The following is a 23,313-nucleotide window of genomic DNA, read 5'->3' as shown; positions in this document are numbered from 1 at the left end:
TCTTCCCTCTTGTTTTTCCCTTTTTTTGTTCTCTCTCTTGAACTAAAAATTGTAACTTCCCCCCGCTATCCCCACGCTTCATGTCTGTCCTAGAGTTATAAGATGTGTATTACCCCGTTAGTTCTCACAATCTATGTTGTTTTTTTTTAAAGATGTACATCGCTTAGTTAACTGAATAAGCGATTTATCAAATATTAATAAAAATTTGAAACTTAAAGTTGAAATAAGAAATTCAAGTGATGTATACAATTCAATATGTCAATTATTTATGCAATTGATGTAAGAGATAAAATGAATAAAGAATTAAAAAAAAAAAAAGTATGGACTGAGGAGTGAGGGATTGTGCCTGCCTGATATGAGTAAATATAATGTTGCCTGCTTAATGAGACTTTTAGTTGACTGTATAAAGGAAACCTATTATACCCCCTTAACACCTTGAATAGCAATTAATGCAGCCCATTCACTTGTATTACCTGCATGCCAGTAAGCCTTACAAGATCTTTCCTACATGACAACATCCTTTATTGAAATCAATGCGACAATGTTGGTACTGGTTGTGTAAACGTATGGAAGTATCCCCGCATTTGACAGTATTACTTCCATTGTGCGGTATTAAAAATAAGGACCCTGATGCTACAAAATTTTATTTGAAGAGATGGCATGCACATGGATTGTGGTTTGTAAAAGATTTGGTCATAGAGGAAGGAGCAATAAAATTCCTCTCAGATCTACAGGCTGATAGCTACTTTAGCCCAGTATACTGCAATCTTTTTTCACTGCAGCACACTAAACTTGGGACCCCATCTAGAGGGCCTCCAAGCATGAACGTAGTCAACTAATGAGGTCAAATGCATGTGTGTGACATCATCACATCGACATCCGCGCATGCTCAGAGGGTAGTAAATGCACAAAATGAAAACACAAAAACAAAGTATAAGAAAACAAACTTGAGCTGAACTGCTGCCCCTTCTAATCACTAATATAAGGATTGGGGCTGATCATCAGGAGATAATAAACCCACAGTATTCAACATATTTAGGAAGGCCAATATAAAAAATAAGTCTTAGAATAAAGCTGTAACTCACCTGACAGAGCACCTCTTTCCTCGGTGTCACTATCACTGTCAACTATGTCATTAAGTTTTTCAATATCTGCCAGCGATTGACCATAATGGGTTAATTCCTCATCTTCATTAAGATTATAGATACTTTTCTTGTCCATATTACGCTAGGGTTGACAAACAAAATCACATGAAAAGGTAAGAAAAAAATGGAGAAATTATGTCTTAATTGATAATTTTCTTTTCTTTAGTCAGCAAAACAGTTCTGCACAAATGGGTTATTGCTTCTTACCAGCAGCTGGAGGTAGAAAAAAAAGACTGAATTCTATCAATGACATCACGGGATAAGATGGAGTGGCCCCCAAAGATTCCAGTATGCATCTGCCCAAGCAGAAGATCCCTTCATAATGTACCCATGCACTGTCAACCACTGAAACCACAATGAGCAGCAAGCCATTAAAACACCACATAGTGGCATTCGCTACCCTGTATATACCAGGGAAAAGCCAACCTAGTTATGAATCAGAAATAAAAGGAGGTTTTGCACTTTTGGGGGGGAATGGGGGGAGGGTGCTATCTCATCCAGATGCATTGATGACAAGGGGGCCCTGCCAAGAGTCGGGGAGGGACAGGAATTCCCTTGGTCCAAAGACCAGGCAGGCTAGGTTTTCCTGGGGGAAGACCTTCAGTCATCTGTAAAAGGGATCCCCCCTCCCCCCCCCCCGCAATTAAGCTCTGTGCTGCTATCTTTTACAACGCTCTTCAAACTGCAGTAGCAGCAAAAATAAGCTCTGTTCTCTAACACAAGGAAGAGCTAACAGGCTTTAAAAAAAGATGAAACCTGGAGTTGCAAGAAAGCCTAGGGGTGTCCATCCCAACAGGGGTGGGGGAATGGGGACCACACCCCCGAGCAAGATTCCAGAGCCTGAAGCCATGGCCAATAGTACTATCAAGTGCAAACTGGGAGCTGCAGAGCCAAGCTCTGTGATCGACTAGGCATGGAACAAATCCATAAACCTAGGAGCTGCCCTTAGGATCAACCACGCTGTGTGATTGTGACCAGCAAAACAGGGAGCTAGACCAAGGATAGAGAGGCAATGAATAGCATTGTACTACCTACTGAACGTAGAGAAAAATACTGGAATCTTCCAGGGGGCACCATAGCTTATCCAGTGATATCACTGGTAAATGGTCAAGGAGGATAAAGGGTCATTGACTTGATATACTGCCTGTCTGTGGGTACAAATCAAAGCGGTTAACATATACTATATGCAGGTACTTTTTTCTCTCCTTAGGGGCTCACAATCTCTGGGCCAGATGCACAAAGTTCTGATACAACAGTAAAAAATACCATGGTGGAAGCGATTTTTGTTTAGCTGGTGATGCTCAGAATAACAGCATGCAAATTATATGCATGCTATTCGTCGAGCAGCACCAGTAAAAGGGGGAGGAACTATGCCTGGCACCTGCTCAGAAGAGCAATCACTAGGCACAGCTCCTTTTGCCTATCTGCAGCCGCCATTCTCCCCCTCTGCCCAGTGAGGAGAGCAGCGGCTGATGGCTCAGAAGTTTCGGGCAGGCCCAAGGTAGGAGGAAGTGGGCATCCCCATTGCCGAACTTTTCTACCAAAAGGTACAAGGTATACCGGGCCCTTACATCCCACAAGACCAGGTATATTTTTGCTGTTGGGAGGCACAGTGGGAAAGGGACTGGGGGGGGGGGGAGGGCTTGGACAGCTCTGGGTGGGAGGAATCAGGGGTCTTCTTTTTTTCTTGGGCAGGCAAAAGGGGATTATTTTGCAGGTCTGAACTGTCATATAGCCTTACTTTCCCTGCTTAGTTTGCACGGGAAATGTTGTGCTTCCTTGCTGCGCACAACACAGATTGCTCATTATAATAGTAGTGAGCTCCTTGTAATGCATTAGCATAAGATTCTCGGAGGCTACTATGATGATGGGTAGTCTCCACAGAGAACCCTTTTGTGCATCGGAAGGACAGCTTTCCATGCCAGTAAGAGTGCTTTAATGACTCTTACTGCCATGGAAATCTTTTGAGCATCGGGGCCTCAGTCTTTTCTTTACCGCCATCTACTGGTAAGAAGGGATAACCCATTTGTGCAGAACAGTGAGCTGACGCTAAGAAAATGGAATTTAAGCAGTTAACATTTTCCGAACAAACTCTTAAAAGCCATTTGAAATATTGGGTAACAAAGAAACAGTATAATTGGCATAAACTAGATCTGTACCAAATACAAATACCAAAAAGTAAGCATGGAGCTTTACCATACCAAATAAAAAATGTAACATGATATCAGAGATCAAGTGTATTTCAGTAGGATTTAGCACAGTAGAACCTCGGCTTATTCATATTCAAATTTAAACCACTATTTAGCCGAATCCAAATCATGTATTTGGGGCCAAATCGAATATAAATATTCGGTACAGCCCTAGTATAAACTTGCAAAACCATTTCCACATTATCAAAGGAACACAATAAAATGAAACTTCTATTTAAACGCTGAAAAATATCAAAGGTAAAATGGATTAGTGAGGGTGAAGGGAGGAGGGCACTGTGCACTTCAGGGCCTCATACCAGCCAACCAAGAAAAACATGAGCAAATCCTGAAATTCTTCTAAAATTGAGCCCTAAAACAGAAAGTAACTGCTTAAATAGCTACAGTATTATAATAAAGGGGAATACTTTCAGACTCACACCACATAGCAGTTAAAATCATAACAGAATTTTCAAATTAGCTTACTTAACTGAACCCCGATAGATAAGATTTGTTCTATACCAAAGACCCTCAGTTTCCTAGTTAATTGAGAAAGACTGGGAATGAAGACAAGGATTTAGGGCAGCAGGAGAGTATCATCTTCCCTTCCCTACCCCTGTCCTGCATCCAGCATCTCCCCCCTTCCTTTCCTATTCCCAGAAAAAGCTCCAAAGGGACACCGCACCAGTACAGAGCCTTTAAAAACAGACCAGCACTCAAGCATTGCCACACCCTGTTCTACCCCTGGTAGGTACAGAACACAGCAACATTTGAGCACAGAGCTGCCATGGAATCCCTTCTGGCATGGGAAAAGGTAGGGCAGCAGCAGTAATGACTATAGATTTGATATACTGCCTTTCTGTAGTACGAGACTCCTATAGAAGTTGACAGGAGAAGACTCCAAATGCTTAGAGGGGATGCTAGAAAAACTGGTACTAGCCAGAGTAGCAGTGGAAAAGGACTCCAACAACCCCATGTAAAAGAATCCCAGAGAACTGCTAAGCGAGACTCTTGCACAGAAGCAAAATTAATTCCTCACTGATCTATTTCAAGATCCTGATTCTCTGGCCATTACCAGAATACTTTAAATGGTGGTGCTTTCCCTCTTAGGAAAGTTACATCTATACTTAAACATTTTGGGGTTTATATTACTAATAATGTTACAAAAGCATACCATGAAAATTTCTATGCCTTGTTAAGGAAATCACAGGATATTGTCTCTATGGACCAGACTACCACTGACCTTAAGGGGTCGTATAGCTTTGCTTAAAATGGTATTGTTTCCAAAATGGGTATATGTGATGAAGACCTTCCCAATGTATGTGACTAATAAGGATCAGGCAACCTTTTACAAGAGCTTAAGAAAGTTCCTCCGGTATAATAAAAAGCCCTATATAACGCTCATGCAACTGCCTTTGCATGTGGGATGGGGAGGACTGGTTCTCCCTGATCTACGGAGGTACAACATCGCTTGCTTAATGAGGCATCTTATGGCCTGGATAAAGGACACTCAATTTTATATTCCTCTATATCTTGAGCAGCAGCTACTGTCTCAGATGCATTTGCTATATTATTTGCATGCTCGGAAGCTTTACAAGCTCTTTCCTACTCAAGGACATCCTTTGTGGAAATCTATGAGACAATGCTGGCAGTGTTGCGTAAATGTATGCATTTGCCATCATATTCTACAATTTTGCTCCCTTTTTGGGGCAATCAGGATTTTGACCCTTATGCAAAATAAACTCTATTTAAAGAGGTGGCAGGAGAAGAGTCTTTGCTATGTGCGGGACCTGGTGTCTGACCATGGTACTATGTTGTCATTTCAGGATCTGCAACTTGCAGGAGCAGGATTGGCTCTTTATCACCAGATCTCCCATTATATTCACTCTTTGGATTCTAATACAGTACTTTGAATGAGGACATGGCTAATATGGTTCAGGAAACCCTCACTTTGTCTCAGCAAACTAAAGCCAGCTTATTTTTTTTACCAGGTTAGCCTGGGCAGTTTCAGTACTCCTTGGGATTATGTTGCCTTAGCAGAGGTCTGGAACAGATATCTTCCATCACTGGAGCGAATTACGGGAGATGGCTTGCATCTTCTTATGAAACATCTCAAGAACTTGACTCGTTCAGATGCTTTACAGGAAATTCCTCCTTCACTTATATGTATCACTTTATTGTGCTTATCTTTCTGGTTTTGCTTCTCACACTCAGTGTCCTAAATGTCATTATACTCCTGCTGGTCTGCTCCATATGATCTGGTCCTGTGAGAAGATACAAACTTTTCGGTCCTTTATTGGATTTACAAACTGTATTGCATAAACGGATCCTTCTGAGGGCAGATATCCAGTTGTTTTCTCAAGTACGTCCTTGGGCTTGTATGGGGGGGATATATTGTTGTACAAGGTTTCTTTATTAGTTTCTTTTACAGTGGAGACAATCTATGAAACTCCCACTTTCACCTTATGGAGAAACAAAATGTTTATACTGTTACAAATGAAATATTTGGATGCTAAACAAGGTACACCTAGACTATGGAGACAGTATATACTATATATAAAGAAATTTGGTTGCCTATATGGGATGGTTTGTCTCACAGAGCCCTTAGTATTCTCTTCAATTCTTGATGCTAGAGGGGAGGGGGGAGATGTTTAGTTCTTCTTTTATTTGTACCGGGTAGAGCTTTGGATTCTTGCCTAGAAATAGCTAAGAAGAAAAAATTTAAAAATTTAAATTGAATCAGGTTGGGCAGACTGGATGGACCATTTGTGTCTTTATCTGCCGTCATCTACTATGTTATGTTACTATGTTCTCTTCTTTAAAGCCTCCGTGAAGAAACAACGCAGATGGCTTTATATTGCCCATTTTATGTTGGTTATTGCTGTAATTGTCTTCTTTTGTATTGGTATATATTACTGAAAAATTCAATAAAAATTTACACTGAAAAAAAGTGGTGGTGCTTATTTATGAGTATATTAAATAACTCAATCTTCCATAAGGACAGTCTTAAAATAGTCCTTTTATACATATAACTCTGCCTTCATTGTTCATTACTAGAATGAATGCTAATCTTGTATTCAGTTGAACCCAGTGGCATAAGCCTCATAGTCAATCTTAAAATTTTACATAACAGCAGAATAATATATTGACACTTTCTAGATCTGGTTTACTAATACTAATGTCTTCAGAGAAAGTAAAGCCGAGTCTGAGGCAACTGCATTTCTATTTTGCATGTATTTTATCTTACCTGTCGCTCCAATGCAAATCTTTTCATCATTTTTTCTTCTGGACTTATTTTGGTATCATATTCACCAAAGCGTTTATCAACGAAAACGCTTGATTTTCCCCTTTGTTGATATTCTTTCAGTAATGTTGCTGCACGCTGAAAAACAAGAAAAGACCAGAGACCACAATTACAAATGTATAACTTGAATTTATTAATAACTCACGAGGGTTACTGCAATCTAATCACAACACAAGGCTAAATTGGCAAATAGTATACTTAAAGTGGGCCTCCAATCTCAATTCTCTTATGTTTCACAAAACCCCCTGAAGATAGGTGCTGTTGAAAATATTTTAAAAAAAAATATGTTGTGTAGATCAGTGACACAACACGTACTTTAAAAAAAAAAAAACAATTCAAAATGCATTCAACAGCAAAATGTGAAAATAAATGGGAATATGTATCTACTTATACCAACTTCTTTTTTGTGGCACTGGCTACTTTCAACAAACCTTCCATCTTTGATTCATGCTGAATTATTTCTTAAGTTTAAATCTGGTGTGAAGACTTCTCTTTAAGCTGGCTTTTGACAATCTGTGTATTTGATAAGTCACAAAGACTTTCCTGTAATAAATTTGTCAAATGTGACTGTTGAACGTGTATCTCATTATATATTTTATGGTTAAGGACAAATTATCTGAGTTGACTGAACCAACTACAATGTATATTGTATTACTTGAAGATGACTTGTCATAGTTAATTGGACCTTTTGTATCATTTAATGGAGTTTTTTTACATTATTTTATACCACTTTGACCTGTTGGAAAACAGTTTAACCATAAACTATTTTGCAAAGTACTATACTTGTGTTTCAGCAAGGAGCCATAACTTCTCTCTCCCATCAGTTTCTATTTTCCTCCTTTCATGGCATCTCTTCTCAGATTTTTCATATCTAGCTTAGAAAAGTACTATAATCTGTCTTTACCTTAAAGATCTCTTGATGCGGAGACCTCGTGATGCCTTGAGCAGAGCAAGACATGTCGGCCTGGCACTGCCCAGAATCCCCAATCATTCTTCATCCTTTTCGTTTTTGCTCTATTTTATCACCCCAGAAGTGTGTGCTTTCACTCTATGGACAAATATATCCTCAAATCTCCAGCTTTATGGCATCTAGACTCTCTAAAAAGAACAAATCTGCGTACATAAAGGTCACAGAAGATGGGGCCTAACTCCCCTCAAAAGTTGGATAGTTCTTCGTTTACTTTAAAAAATGAAATTATTGCAGCAGTAGTGGGAACTTTGGACTATAGTTTTCAATTACTCATGGAACAACTCACCTCTCTCCATGGAGTATGTTCTGATATTGCTAAACGCACCAGTGAGCTGGAGGTGCAGATCTTGGACCTGAAGGACTTATCTCAAGCTTCTGAAACTGCAGAAACAGGTGCGAGATGCCATGGAAAAGATCGATGAACTGGAAAATAGATTGCGGTGAGACAATCTTCGCTTTCTGGGATTTCCGGAGACTCTGTTAAATGCCCAGCTTCCATTGGTCTTGGAGGACTGATTAACTGAACATATTCCTTCACCCGTGGATGATAGACCATACTGGATTGAAAGTGCTCAACGCTTGGGTCGGAGGCGTGAAGGGGGAGTTAGGCCTTGACCAGTCATCACGAAGTTTCACAGCTACAAGCAGAAAGTGAAGATTTTACATCGCTCTAAGATGAAACGTGTGGATCTTCATTATGAAAATTTATCCATTCGGATCTTCCAGGATTACTCCCAGGCACTGTCTGATCATCACCGGCCCTATCATGAAGTTTCCACACTCCACCAGACCCTCCTAAAAACTGAAACTATCACTCCCCTCTATAAAAGGTATATCCCGTGCAGGAAAACTTGGAACATCTCTTCTCTTTAGAACCACAGAACTCTGGAACAACCTCCCATCCCCACTCAGAAACTCAAGCTCCTTCCAATCCTTCCGCAAACACTTGAAAACTTGGCTCTTTGCAAAAATCTAATCACCTCATCCTCCAGTATTCTGTCCCTCTCTTTCCTCTTAGTCCCTCTCCTTTATCCCTCATTGTAGTTCCTTTCCTCTTAACTCTGTAAACCGTGCCGAGCTCTGCGCTCGCGGAGATGGCGCGGTATACAAACCTAAGGTTTAGTTTAGTTTAACGCAAGATGCGCTTCATGCTTCTCTATCCAGCTCAACTGAAGGTGAACCTTGAGGGCAGCTGGCGGACTTTCACTCTGTTGACAAGGCGCACACCTGGCTTGCATCTTTGCTGTAGCTGCTCTTCTCTGGGCTGGATTCTGATACGGTAGCTTCTGCTTGGATTTCCTGCTTGACCATTGCTTTGGCTGCCTTGTTATTGCAGGATTGGCTTCTTGTGCTTTGCATTTTCTAGCCGCACTGTTTGGCTGCCTCTAAGTGGGCACTCAAAATGGACAATTTGACTTGGGATCTTTTTTACCTTGGACTTCCATTAGTATTTATTTTGTATTACTGTTCTGTACACTTATTGTGAGTAGAGATCTAGGGGGTCTCTTTGGCTACTCTCACGTGGCTTGGTTGCTGGTTTTGACCTAAGGGCCGCGGCGGGAGCGGACTGCTGGGAACGATGGACCACTGGTCTGACCCAGCAGCAGCAATTCTTATGTTTTGTTTTGTTTTTTTTAATTTATTTTTTAATTATACATTCAAATTTCACAAGAATACATCTTGTTCCATCAAACACAGGGAGGAAAACAACCAACAGATTAAAATACGTCATTATGCAATCATACGGATTATCCCCTTCTTAGACCACCATAATGTGGGGTGAGCAAGCAAAAATAAATTATGAGAGAAAATTAAGAGGCATTAATTTAAACCTATAGGCTTATTTTTCAAGCGCCTTTTACAATCATTGTCCTTCAATCCTTGATGATCTTCTTAACATCTAGAAATTCCTTCAAATGATTAGGAGAAAAAAAAGTATATTTAACTGACCAAACATTTACAGGGGTATGCCAAAAGAAACTTTGCTCCCATATTTATAGTCTGTTGACGCATAGAAAGAAATTATTTTCTCCGTTCTTGTGTATTCTTAGCAACATCAGGGTATATCCATATTTTCTGTCCTCCGAATAGTTTTTGAGAGTTTTTAAAGTACAGTTTCATGATCATATTTACATTTTGCTCAAAAACAAATGATACTAAGAGCGTTGCTCTATCTGTATCAGTCGTTATTGTTTGTTCAAGTAGAGCGGTCACATTTGCAAAATCTATCACATTAATCTTTCCTCTTTTCTCTCTTTCAATCTCATTTTCACCTTCTTCTCTTCCAGGCGTCTTCTTATTCGGTAGGTAATAAATTTTATTTATTGGAGGAATACAATTTGAAGAAACCTCTAAATTTTCAATTAAATATCTTTTCAGTAAATCTAAAGGTAAGAAGACTGGAATTTAAAGAAAATTTAAGAAACGGAGGTTCAAACATCTATTGAAGTTTTCAAATTGTTTCAATTTCTAGCAATTCTTATGTTCTTATGATGGATACTCGTGGTGAAGGCTGGGCACCCGGGTATTCTTTAGATGATTCATCATACTTTGATCTTTTCTGTATCTGGGATGACTGAGGCTAAATCTCCTTTGTTGCTGAGAGTGGTGAACATAAGAACTGCCATCACTGGATCAGACCTTAGGTCCATCAAGTCCGGTGATCCGCACACATGGAGGCCTAGCCAGGTGTACCCTGGTGTAATTTTAGTCACCCGTATCCCTCTATGCCTCTCGTAAGGAGATGTGCATCTAGTTTGCTTTTAAATCCTAGAATGGTGGATTCCGCTACAACCTCCCCCGGGAGGGCATTCCAGGTATCCACCACCCACTGCGTGAAGCAGAACTTCCTGATATTTGTCCTGGACTTGTCCCCCCTCAACTTTAGTCCATGGAGCAAAAAATATGGTAAATAAATATTGGATGCACAGTCAGAAGTGCAACCAGAGACTCATGAAATCACCAGACAACAAAGGTAGGAAAAATTATTTATTTTCAATTTAGTGATTGAAATGTATCAGGTTTGAGAATTTATATCTGCTGTTTATATTTTTCACTATATTTGTCTATTTTTCTATAGGTGTTACTGAGGTGACATTGCATATTTTAAAGTTATCTGCTTTGACCTCTTTGAAAAAATGAACATAAATGATAATTTAACATTTTCTCTGCGTACAGTGTGCTTTGTGTTTTTTTAATTTTGTGGTTTCCGTTATGTATTAATAAGATTTTGTGGTAAGTATGAAAAATGGATGGAAGATATTGTTTTACAATTACACTTCTCCCTCAATATTCACAAGGGTTAGGGGCAGAGCCGGCCCTCAAATATAAAAAAAAAAGCAAATAATATTCAGGCCAGTTCTGACCCACCCCCTGCTTTCCCCCGGAATTAAAGCTGCCTTCTGGACCTTCCCTGCCTCCCTCCCACTTTCCCCCAGAATCCCTTAAGCCTTACCTGGTGGTCTAGCGGGTTTTCAGGGCAGGAGCGATTTTCCTATGCTCCTGCCCCGTGCAGATCACTCATAGGAAATGGCTCCAGTAGTCTCTCAAGACTATGACAGGAGCTCACAGCAGCCATTTCCTATGAGTGATCTGCACGGGGCAGGAGCGTAGGAAGATCGCTCCTGCCCCAAAAACCCGCTAGGCCACCAGGTAAGGCTTAAGGGATTCCGGGGAAAGCGGGATGGAGGAGGAAAAGGTCCGGAATACAGCTTTAATTTTAAAAAATAATAAAAAAAAAAATAAATTGTGAATAATTGAATTCGCAGATACTCAAACTGCGGATGCGGAGGAAGAAGTATAGTACTATTATTATGGAGGTGGGGTCAGGGGCGGAGCCTGGGTGGGTCAGGGGCAGAGTCTTGGCAGGAGTACTGGGTTGATATTTGTTAAGACTTAGGGGCTTGAAGAAGTTGTGAAACTCTCGTTTAGGGTGTTCAGACTATAAAATATTCGTACCAATAACTATCTGAAGACAAATGCTAGACTTTAATTTTTTTATTAATATAAATTGGCTTGCTATTATAATATACTTCTGATGTTTTCTACAGTTGTATGAATATGATGCTCTGTGATACGTTCATATACTGTACTCTTGAATATCTCCCGATTACTTTTCAAATTATTTAAATTAAAAAAAGGTCTGGTTAGATATACTTTCAGAATTAGATTAGTAAACACTGATATAACCAAGAGTCAAGCCCCTTTATTCCTACCTCTTATATGTGCCCCAAGTGTACTCGAGTTTAAAGATAATTCAACTTCTGCCAAGCCCTCGCACGTACCTTCTTGACAGCTCGGGAGCGAGACACCCCGGGCAGTCCCACCTCGTGCTTTCTTTTCTTGCCGAGAACATTAAACTTCTGCCGGTTCACCTTCACCTCAAACGGGTTGCCCCTGACATCGGCCGGGATGCCAGTGCCGACACCTCGCCTCCGGCTACCCTGCGGACGCCCCATGGCCAACAACAGACTCCGTAGGCCTCAATGGAAAAGGAAAGGCGATAGAGGCAGAAGGGTGAAAACCTCTCCTCCCCGAACCGCTGGAGGCGCCGCCTAACGAAAACCGTCTTTAAAAAAAATCCAGCAGACACGTGGATCATGAAACTGGCAAAACAAGCACGCTCACGACCACAGCGCCAGCGACCAACCGCCAATATCCCATCATCCTTTGCTCGCATTACCTGCGGCGGAAACAAAAGCTAGTTCCGGTTTCTTACACTCTCCCCCGCCACTACTCCCTGTTCAAAGGGAGCTAACTTCTTTTGGATTTAAAGGCACAGCCCTATTTTCCCCTTGCCTATGTCGTGTTCTAGTAGAATCAATTGGTCTTCATCTGACGAAAATCTGGGGACCTCGGTTCACCTTGGACAAGTCACACAGCAGGGTCGGTCGTAGCAACCGTCCTATCCCCGTCCTCTGATGCCAATATATTTTTTATTTGTTCTTTAATTTTTATTTTTTTTTACTTCAAATAAAGACAAATCAAGCAACACTTGTACAAAAACTGATTGGAATAAGCATAATGCTACCATAGGAAATCCAATATAAGCTCCTACCACCCCCAACAAAAATAATCTGGCTATGCTACTGAATTCAACGTATTTATTAAATTTAATATACCGCTTAGGCTTAATACAGATCATTACAAAAAATACAAACAAGATAAATAAAAATACTGTGTCTGAGGATACAACAAACATCTGATTTGACTTCCTTATATACTGTGAGGAGAGTGGCATAGTGGTTAGAACTACAGCCTCAGCAAAATGAATAAAGATATTTAAAAAAAAAAAGAACTACAGCCTCAGCACTCTGAGTGTTTGTGGGTTCAAACCCTAGACAAGTCATCTAATCCTCTTCTGCCCCAGCTACATTAGAAAGATTGTGAGCTCACTGATGCAGATAGGGATACTAGATGTACGGATTTCCCTGGACAGTTTTTCAAAACTCAGCACTTTGTCCCGGTTTTGAAAAGCTTCCGATGGGACAGCATCTGCAAACACGTGGATACAACGCAATGATGTCCTGACGCACAAACAGGTTAAGGGGGATAGGTCTGAGGGCAGGATGGGTCAAGACATGGGTGGAACTGGGCGGGCCTGAGGGCATGGCCATGGGTCCAAATTTTCCTTTGAAAAAATCTGGTAACCCTATGGATAGGGAAAATGCTTAAAGTACCTGTATGTAAAACTACAGAAAGATAGTATACAAGTCCCAATCCCTTAATATCCCATGGATGTTGAATAATATGCAGAAACAATTGAACAGTTAGAGGGATGTCCCACTCTCACTGATGGGGAGAATTGGCCTCATTCATATGGTGATATTCCCTAGGTGGCTTTATTTGCTGAAGCCAATACTTATTAGAGACTTCAGATGAAATCATTAAGTTAAAAAGAAAGAAAAGAAAACTTGAAAGGAAATTGAGGAAATCAGACGAAGATGAAGATGCCAGAAAACCCAACTTAGAGTCAACAGAATTTACATCAAAAAGAAAAGAAATCATTCCACTCAAAAAAGATCCTTGAAGCCAGAAACTCCACAAACACACTATACCAAGTAGCATATGTTTTTTTTTGGGGGGAACCTCCTCCCCCCCAGAAAGAAATCACCAAAAATTGTTCCCTAACCAGTAAAGAATTCAGCAACTTCTTCACAGAGAAAATAATTAAGCTACAAAAAGGCAATGGCCTAAATAACAACATATTAATAGAGAAAGAGACAGGGGAAATGGGAGACACAATGGAAGAGTTCAAACCTGTCACAGAGATCCAGGTGAAGAAACTTCTCAAAAGTGTGAAACAGGGCCCACCATCCCTCACCAATGAGAGAGCTTGAAGGCCCAGGACTCTCCTACCTCTATTCTCCTTTAATTTCTGAAACACAGTTTCCAGCTCAAGATGCTGATCAAATCTGTCAGGAATATCAATATATTATCCAAATATAATAGCAGGATTTCAAATACTGAATCACTAAAAACAGTCTGCATGAGTGTTTTGAAACTTGCTGATGCATTACATAAGCTGAAAGACATGCATGTCCATTCATAAAGTTTTGGGGGGATATCTTCTTCCTTCAAGCCAATTGGAAGTACCCTGAGGTTGAGTCAAGAGATGAAAACAAATTGGCTTTTCCCAAAACATGCAAGCTTTCTTCTATTCTGAGAAGAGGGTACGCATCTTTAATCGTGATGGTGTTTAATTTTCGGTAATCACAACAGAACCTCACACCTCCATCTTTCTTATGAATCACCACAGCCAGTGAAGTCCAAGGGCTCATACTCTTCCTGAAGATTCCCTGAGAATCTAGATCTTGGATATGACTCTTAAATTTTTGGAAAATATGTGGACAAACCCTCCTGTAGGATTGTTTAATAGGATGTGCATTTCCAGTATCAATCCCATGTTGGATAACATTAGAGGAGCCAATATCTGTGTCAGAAACAGAAAATACTGACTGGTACTTGTTCAGTAAGGGGCTCATAATCGAAAGAGAAAAACATCCAAAAATCGACCTAAGTCAGCACTTGGACGAACATTTCCCAAATACATCCAAGTGCCAATAATAAAAACGGGTTTTGGACGTATTTCTAAATGACCTAGGCCTTCATAATGCCGCTTGAAAAGGATTAGGTCCCAATTACTGCCCCACACTCTCTCTCTGTCATTAGCAAGACAGATGCATCTGGGGACAATATCTTAGAGACAAGAAACTATCTCCCAAACATGTCCAGTTTATTGAATGTTCTGTAACCCTTTTAATATCATTTTACATGAGTCAATGTTGTCAGCATATGACGTAAATGCAAACCATATATGGACACAGGTCACATGAAACTTTAAAGAAATAACAAACATCTTTCTATCTAAAGGCCAAAGTTTAAAGGTGCTTTGGTCACCAGAGCCTTTTTCTTTATCTAAAGCTTCTTGCAAATACGATTATGAAAACAATTGAATTCACTTCACAACAAGATAAGAACACATATCTTCTCAAACATAAAATGGCCTTGCAGTATTTCAGAGAAGGAAAAACAAACAGGGTCTGGATTTACAGCTTCAAACATAGCATAAGGAAAACTACAAGGTACATGATACGTGTCCCTTCAATCCCCTCTTACGTCATGAAAATGACGTCATAAATGCACAGCATGAGCTTGGAGGGAGAGATACTCTAGATATGTTTCTCGCGGAGAGGTTTTAGGAGCTGTAATACGAATAACACAGTGCATGAGCAGTCGAAAAATTACATAAGAGACAAGAGTGCAGATAATAATAGAGATTATAACAATAAAAAGGTCTTTTACCCAACCCTGCATTCAACTAAAGTACTGATCCCAAGAATTAGATAAACCAGAGTTACGTTTGAGATCAGCAGAGAGGTCTTCTAATTTTTTAATGGCCATAGTAACCTTTCCTGTAGGACCCGTATTGTCAGGAATAAAAGTGCAACACAATAAAGTACTGGGAAGAATTTTACAGACACCCCTCTTCTCAGCTAGAATCATATCCAGGGCCATACGATTTTGAAAACCATCTGAGAAGTGGGGCCTAATTGATCAGCAATACCTTGCAAGGCGTCCCTAGAGTAGTTCACAAAGCGTTGCTGATTATAATAAATTTAATTAATCCAATCAACATTCTTATTAATAGTAAGAAAGGGAATGAGGGACTCAATCTCAGCCTTAACCTGATCTTGGGCCTTAAATTCATCTGGGACCCCTCTTGGGACCCCTATAACATCTATGTATACATGCGGATCAAAACTACCCTGTGTCAGATTAGAAACATGACATGTGTAATTACCCTTATAGATGGTAACGGCAATGTCAAGCTTTTTCTGTCCAGGCAACAAAAGGTATTTAGAACGCCACAGTGCACAAAGGGGATAGGTAAAATTAGAGGAGGTAGATAGATCCCGTAAGAAAACTGATGGGTCGGATAGCTTAAACCACATGCCCATAATGTACATACCTTCATCAGTAGGTCTAGGGTTGTCAATAGTAAGAGAAAGCTTAATAATTTGTGCAGGAACACTTTTCCTATAACAGTTTCCAACCTTACGAAGGGTCCTATGAATAAGCAGTGATTTACCATTTTGGTCCACTTTTTTTCAGAGTACTTTCTGGTTTATAAGCCCAGTCAGTATCAATATTCCACCCTACCGCTCCCCAGAATGCACACTTATTCCCCCAACGTGAGTCAGTAACACATATATACACATATGTCTTTAGTTTTAGGAATCTCTGAGGACCAATGCCACAGCCTTGGGATATCAATTGATGAACAGTCCACAATGTCACAATACTCAAAAGTGAAGGTGACCACTTGCACACTGCTGGAAGTATACCAAAGGGTAGTATACTGTCTGTCTTTCTGGATTCCAATTGAAGGGCAGCCCTTGGAAGGGAGTCCAGCTTGACGTCGTGTTTGCAAAGAGGTGCCTGGGGTGCTGTTTACAGCAGGAGTGTCATTTACAGATGGGTATGGGCAGAAAGTGTCGTGGACCCAGGACACATCATCCCTGTAGACCCAGTTAGAAGTGATCCATACATGAAGAAAATCTAGCAGCAGCGTTGCCAGTAAGAGAATGATAAAGTTGGTAGAATGCTGCAATGAGATCATCATGTTGTTCCACTGGAGGAGGTGAAATCTGCGCAGGGAAGACTTGCTTCTGGGGTTTTAGGTTAACCCTCTTCAAGCGACTTGCATGGATCCAAACAGGAGACTCCTCAGTGAGTACAGCGGTCCTGGTCACAGCGATCGCAGTAGTGGGAAAGCCAAAGGGGAAATCCGTCTGCTTCCGATCCTTGAAAAGCTTCTGGACGATAACTTTGTCACCAGGCTGGAAAAAATGGGTAGGAATCTGTGGAGAGAAAGGAGAAGTGCAAGACACGTTTCTTTGAACAAGCCCTAATATTTCAATGAGCTTTCGGACGTATTCCTCCTGTATCAAGGGAAGATCACTACTCTCAACTATTGAGGGTTTGTCTACCCATGGGGCGGGGAAAGGTCATCCCGTGAGAATCTCAAAGGGAGAGCAGCCAGATGTCTATGCATACAGAAAGAGATACACCGGCTTAAAAGAGTCCAAATATCATTCAGCAGCTGTACTCCAGTGTGATCCAAATAAGAGATAGAAAACAAGAGAGACACCATGTTGCCTGTACTGAATGTGGCAACATGTGATAATACCAATACTTTTATTTGGTATAGCTATGGCAAAAGAGAGACAATATTCAGTTACTTAAGGTTCTTAATTGAACAATCCAAAAAGATATGTTTTTGCGTGCTGCATATAACTATTATGGCACTTTTAGAGAGACCATACTGATGTACTGAATGTATTCAGAAATGTATACTGAATGGATCATATGTAGGGAGCACCACGAAATAAACGCTGTATAAAGTAAAACTTTTTCTTAAACATATAACCCCTAACTAAACTACATTTAGAACATGAAAGCTATAAGAAAAAGAACATTGCGCAGTTAGGCTAGTAAGAAGTGGAAAAAGAGCTCTAGAGGACATAATTTGAGGTTGAGGGGTGGTAGATTCAGGGGCAATGTTAGAAAATTCTACTTTACAGAGAGGGTAGTGGATGCCTGGAATGCGCTCCCGAGAGAGGTGGTGGAGAGTAAAACTGTGACTGAGTTCAAAGAAGCGTGGGATGAACACAGAAGATTTAGAATCAGAAAATAATATTAAATATTGAACTAGGCCAGTTACTGGGCAGACTTGCACGGTCTGTGTCTGTGTATGGCCGTTTGGTGGAGGATGGGCAGGGGAGGGCTTCAATGGCTGGGAGGGTGTAGATGGGCTGGAGTAAGTCTTAACAGAGATTTTGGCAGTTGGAACCCAAGCACAGTACCGGGTGGAGCTTTGGATTCTTGCCCAGAAGTAGCTAAGAAGAAAAATTAAAAAAAAAAAAAAAAAAAATTTGGGTTGAATCAGGTTGGGCAGACTGGATGGACCATTCGGGTCTTTATCTGCCGTCATCTACTATGTTACTATGTATCCTGGGGTACCCACTAAACTAAAGCAAGTAGACATGACACAGACAAAACATAAAGTTTTAAGCGTGAAACTATTATACCATCTGTCAAGTGTGCAGGGCTGAATTTAACTCTGCAAATAAACACATTGATATAAAAAAACCAAAACAGAGATAAACAATAATGTATATCATAACCATCTCATATTCGGAAAAAGGCATAAAGCTAATGTATATCATAACCATCTCATATTCGGAAAAAGGCATAAAGCTAATGTCTTTTTGGAGCGTCTCTATCTCTGCAGTGATAAAGAGGACCCTTGGGAAACATTAGAAATATCTGTGCCAAAACTGATCTGGGATGGCTATGTATATATCCGAACTACTGCTAAGAAAAAGAAAAAAACATTTTAAATTAGCAACATCCTAATTTCAGCTAAAACAATAGAAAGGAATTGTGTTTTCCAATTTCTTTTCAATTCACAAACGTGCCAGCTGTAGCTATCGAGCTATATATATCTGTATCAAGGAGCAAAAGGTCAAGAATGAAAATATCACTAGCAAGAAGTTAAAATGTCGAGCGAGCACTGCGATAACCAATACCATGAAATTGGGCAATGAATAAGGGATAGCTAGCAGCTGGTATCCAGGGTTTCCCCTCTTTGCACCAAAGTCCGTCCAAAAGGGCGGCTTTGGGCACCTGCCAAACACCAGGCATCAAGTTCAGAGGGGGGTAACAAAGGACTGAAGCTGTGAAAAAAAGGGAAGAAGGGAATCCTGTTCACCCTTGAGACCCAGAAGCCCATTTAAAAGAAGGGCTTGGACATCGTGAAAAGTGTGAAGGGTAGTGGGGTGACCAAGGGTCAGAGGAGTAACCATCTCTACCACCATAGCACATGCAGCCAGGGCTCTCAAGCAGGCAAGCATGCCATGAACTTGAACAGGAGTGACTAAAGAAAAAAAGGCAACAGAGCGTAACTTACCGCCATTTTCTCCCTTCATGGTGTTACAATGGTCCCGAACAAAGAGATGAAACATATGGTCATAATCAGGAAGACCCAGGCCTGGGCTAGAAACCAAAGCACATTTCAAATGTCCAACATTTCATGAGTCCATCTGATAAGATCAGTCATTTCAGAACCCAGGGTCTGTCTCAGAATCTGGTCATAGAAGGAACAATCAGAGATCCATTGGCAGCAGGAACCAATCATATAAGCATGTCTTTCTTGGTAGCTGGGCGGGGCAGACCCAGAACAGCAGCAATGCAGGAAGTGCAGATTTTCCTCTGACCATGAGACAGGACAAAACCCAGGTATTTCACTTCAGATTTACACCATTGCAGTTTATTTCGTGACACCTTGTGACCACACATAGACAACCATTGTAAAAGGTGCAAACTATCAACCTGACAGGTCTCCTGAATTATGGAACACAAAAAAAGGTACAGGATGAGGACAGAACCATGAGGGGCAGTCCATGGCTGTAGAATAGCCCGGAGGACAATGGAGAACACAGGGGAGTCAACATAGCCCTGGGGCATTCCACACCAGGTATACTGTTGCTTAAAGGTGAAGGCAAAAAGGGGCTGAGAAGCCTCATCAACAGGGACTGAAAAAAAACATTCTTTAGGACAATGACAGAAAAAAAAAACCATTGGCTGCCAGTGGAATGGAGGAGAGGAAGAAAGGAACATCAGGGACAATGGGTGCAATGAGAATTACCAAAACATTAACAGCCCTAAAGTCTGGGACGAAGCGGGGGGTGCCATCAGCTTTGACAACAAAAATAAGAAGAGATGGTGGTTTTGATAATACCGGAGGAAAGAAAAGTGACAATCAGTGGAATCATGATTCTCACCGTACTGCTTACAACATTGTCAGTGGAAGCCCAAACCGGGAAGTCTAGGGGGAGGGGCAAAAGCATTCATGCACGGACCCTGATAATGAAAGCAAAGAACAACAGTCAAAAGTCTGGCAATCAAAAGTGCATTTGTACTTTATATAATTCAAACTGTCAAATAGAAAAATATGGCTTTCAGTCAGAAAGAGAAAACCAAAATCGCATTCCGTAAGGTCAGTAACTAGGTATCCAAATAAGCACAGAGAAAATTTACAACTTGCTAATCTTCTAAAAACAAAACAAAACAAAATTTTGCCAGCACAGAACACAAAGGAAGCAGCCGTAGAAGAAACGCACAAAATGAGTCAGGATCAAACTATTGTATGTTCGAAAGGAAGACAAGAAACAGTTCTTGTGTACAAGCTGTGAGGGAAAGATCTTAGACTGATTCAAACACCACTTGCAATTCATTCCACATAACAGCATGTCCTACCTCAGTGTTAACACAGTCTCTACAGTTGTTGTGTAAAACACACTAAATCACAAATAGTCAGGCTTACTTTGTTTAAGAGTACAGACAGTCAAAGTTCATTATGTAAAGAGAACAGATCTCAAGTGTCTGCAGTCAAACCTCAGAGCAAATCATAGGGAGGGACTTCTGTGCAGACTATCATTGATCAAATGTTCTCTCAGAGAAACTATTCAAGTGAACAATTTTGACTGATATAACTAAAGACAAATTTTTTCAGTGCTTATTGCTTAAGTGATTGTTGATTATAATACTGAAAAAATACTTAGCTTGGGTCGAACTTCACAACCCAGCCCGCTCAATAGATATAATCCAATAAATCCAATATCCAATAAGACGGAAGATCTCCGTTTCGCCCGGAAATATATTATATCAGACTTCTTCAGAAAATAAGGATTTGGTCAAGGTCAGACACTCTTGGACCATCCATGACTAGCCACAGAGTCGAGCAGCGGTATAACTTTCAACCAACAGCTCGAAGCGGCAAACGCAAAACCTCAGTGTTAAACATATAAACAGTGCAAACGTATACGGGAAAGGATTGGTGACACAGAAAGATGTAGGCTGAAGGGAGAGTGTCACACACACTGGCAACATAAGCCTTACAAGTCTCATCTGTCTATGAGGGGGAGAATCCTAAGTGCCTTTATGACTCATTACAAAAACAATATAACAATGCAAAAATATTCGCTTACCTTACCTTATAAGCGAAGTACAGTAATAAGAGACAATAAAATCTTATACTCTATAAAATTTTTAACCTCACAAATGACAGAGTGGGCAGGGGGTTCTATAAATAATTTCATTCTTCCCGAAAGAATGGCAGCTGCTTATATTCACGAGGGGCGCTTCCCAAAAGTACCCCAAGATTTTTCCCTAAAAACTCCGTAATAGAACCCAAAGCTTGAACTTAAAATAAAGGGTGGGAACAGGACGCCAATACCAGTGAGTATTAGAGAACAGAAAAAATTCAGAAATACTCACAAAATATTGGTGATGTCATCTGTCCCTCCCGGGCGGGCCCCCAACTGAAAAGAATTAGGTCCCAATTACTGCCCCACACTCTCTCTCTGTCATTAGCAAGACAGATGCATCTGGGGACAATATCTTAGAGACAAGAAACTATTTCCCAAACATGTCCAGTTTATTGAATGTTCTGTAACCCTTTTTATATCATTTTACATGAGTCAATGTCGTGATGTAAATGCAAACCATATATGGACACAGGTCACATGAAACTTTAAAGAAATAACAAACATCTTTCTATCTAAAGGCCAAAGTTTAAAGGTGCTTTGGTCACCAGAGCCTTTTTCTTTATCTAAAGCTTCTTGCAAATACGATTATGAAAACAATTGAATTCACTTCACAACAAGATAAGAACACACATCTTCTCAAACATAAAATGGCCTTGCAGTATTTCAGAGAAGGAAAAACAAACAGGGTCTGGATTTACAGCTTCAAACATAGCATAAGGAAAACTACAAGGTACATGATACGTGTCCCTTCACCGCTGAATGACCAAAGCTAAACGGGGCATTTCGGGAGGAGTGTCGAGTGTGGGAGTTGGGCGGGATGTGGGCTGGCTTAGACTTAGTTGTACAGCATGTATAACCGAAAGTTATATAGCCCAGGATTGACGGAACTTGGATGTTGTGACTTAGACCATGTAAAACATGGTCTAAGTCACAAAAACCCACCTAAAGTCACCAGATAAACACTGCAAACACATAAAACAGACCCCACACACTACCCCAGTGATCTCCGACACCCCCCTAAAAATATTAATCACACCTTTAAAATTCAGCCTCCAGACCATCATCACCTGGCAGCCTGGCATAGGAAAGCCTAGTCATCCAGCACAGAGGCGGCTTAAGCTGTCTTGGGAGTAGGTTAGGGACCCATGGAGAGGAGGACCCATGCCCATAAGCCCCTGTAATCACTGCATTGATACTTAAACATGTGCAGTTCCCTATACACCTCCAAAGCCCTTTTGTACTGGCATATAAGTGGCTCCTGCAGCCATAAGGGTATTAGGGTAGTAGATAAGTGGGTCTAGGGGATTCTGGAAGTGGTTTGGGGGGCTCACCATGACCTATAAGGTAGCTGTAGTGAGGAAAAGACATGGCACCCTTTTTGTGAAGTTCACAGCAGTGCCCTGTAAGGTACCCCACTATTTAGGTGGCATGTCTGGGTGTTCAATCCATCACTTTGCAGACCCCTCCCACGTCCAACAGGGCTTGTTCTAGGTGTTTTTGACTTGAACGAAAAGTTAGACGAAAATGTGGTATAAAGATGGACGCTTTAGTGACTTGGACGATCAGATCGGCAGGACGATTTTCGAAACAAAAAAAAATTTTGGACATATTTTTCGAAAATGTGTCCTAGGCTTTTTTTTTTTACTTTGGACGACTTGTGACTTAGACGAAAACAGACTTAGACGTCCCTTTCGATTATGCCCCTCTAAGCCTTTTAGAGACTGTGTCTGCCCTTCAGTTAAGCCATCCCACTCAACTTTAATGGATCAGGTTGATGATCAGGGTTAAGTTCAGCATTAACCACACATATGTGATGTTCTTCTGCTGCATCAGTTTTAAACTGGCATAAGAACATAAGAACATAAGCAATGCCTCCACTGGGTCAGACCTGAGGTCCATCGTGCCCAGCAGTCTGCTCACGCGGCGGCCCAACAGGACCAGGACCTGTGCAGTAATCCTCTATCTATACCCCTGTATTCCTTTTTCCAGCAAGAAATTGTCCAATCCTTTCTTGAACCCCAGTACCGTACTCTGCCCTATTACGCCCTCTGGAAGTGCCTTCCAGGTGTCCACCACACTTTGGTAAAGAAAAACT

At 40.8% G+C, this 23,313-nt stretch overlaps 1 protein-coding gene across 2 annotated transcripts in view; it reads right to left on the bottom strand.

The window, feature by feature from the left end:
• NOP14 (NOP14 nucleolar protein) overlaps positions 1 to 23,313 on the bottom strand; it is a 166,661-nt gene that overhangs the window by 129,648 nt on the left and 13,700 nt on the right. Inside the window, exons 1-3 of one of the 2 annotated variants that reach the window (XM_033950440.1) lie at positions 11,889 to 12,280; positions 6,579 to 6,713; positions 1,086 to 1,227 (exon numbers count right to left, since the gene is read on the bottom strand). In XM_033950440.1, coding sequence (XP_033806331.1) covers positions 1,086 to 1,227; positions 6,579 to 6,713; positions 11,889 to 12,062 — 451 coding nt within the window. In that variant the 5' untranslated portion in view covers positions 12,063 to 12,280. Of the gene's footprint in view, positions 1 to 1,085; positions 1,228 to 6,578; positions 6,714 to 11,888; positions 12,281 to 23,313 lie in introns of those variants that run through there. The other variant, XM_033950448.1, reaches the window with a different exon arrangement.

Source organism: Geotrypetes seraphini, chromosome 1 (genome assembly GCF_902459505.1).
Source record: "Geotrypetes seraphini chromosome 1, aGeoSer1.1, whole genome shotgun sequence".
Taxonomy (NCBI): Eukaryota; Metazoa; Chordata; class Amphibia; order Gymnophiona; family Dermophiidae; genus Geotrypetes; species Geotrypetes seraphini.
The sequence above is the reverse complement of the archived record's forward strand: the minus strand, read 5'-3'. Positions and strand labels throughout refer to the sequence as shown.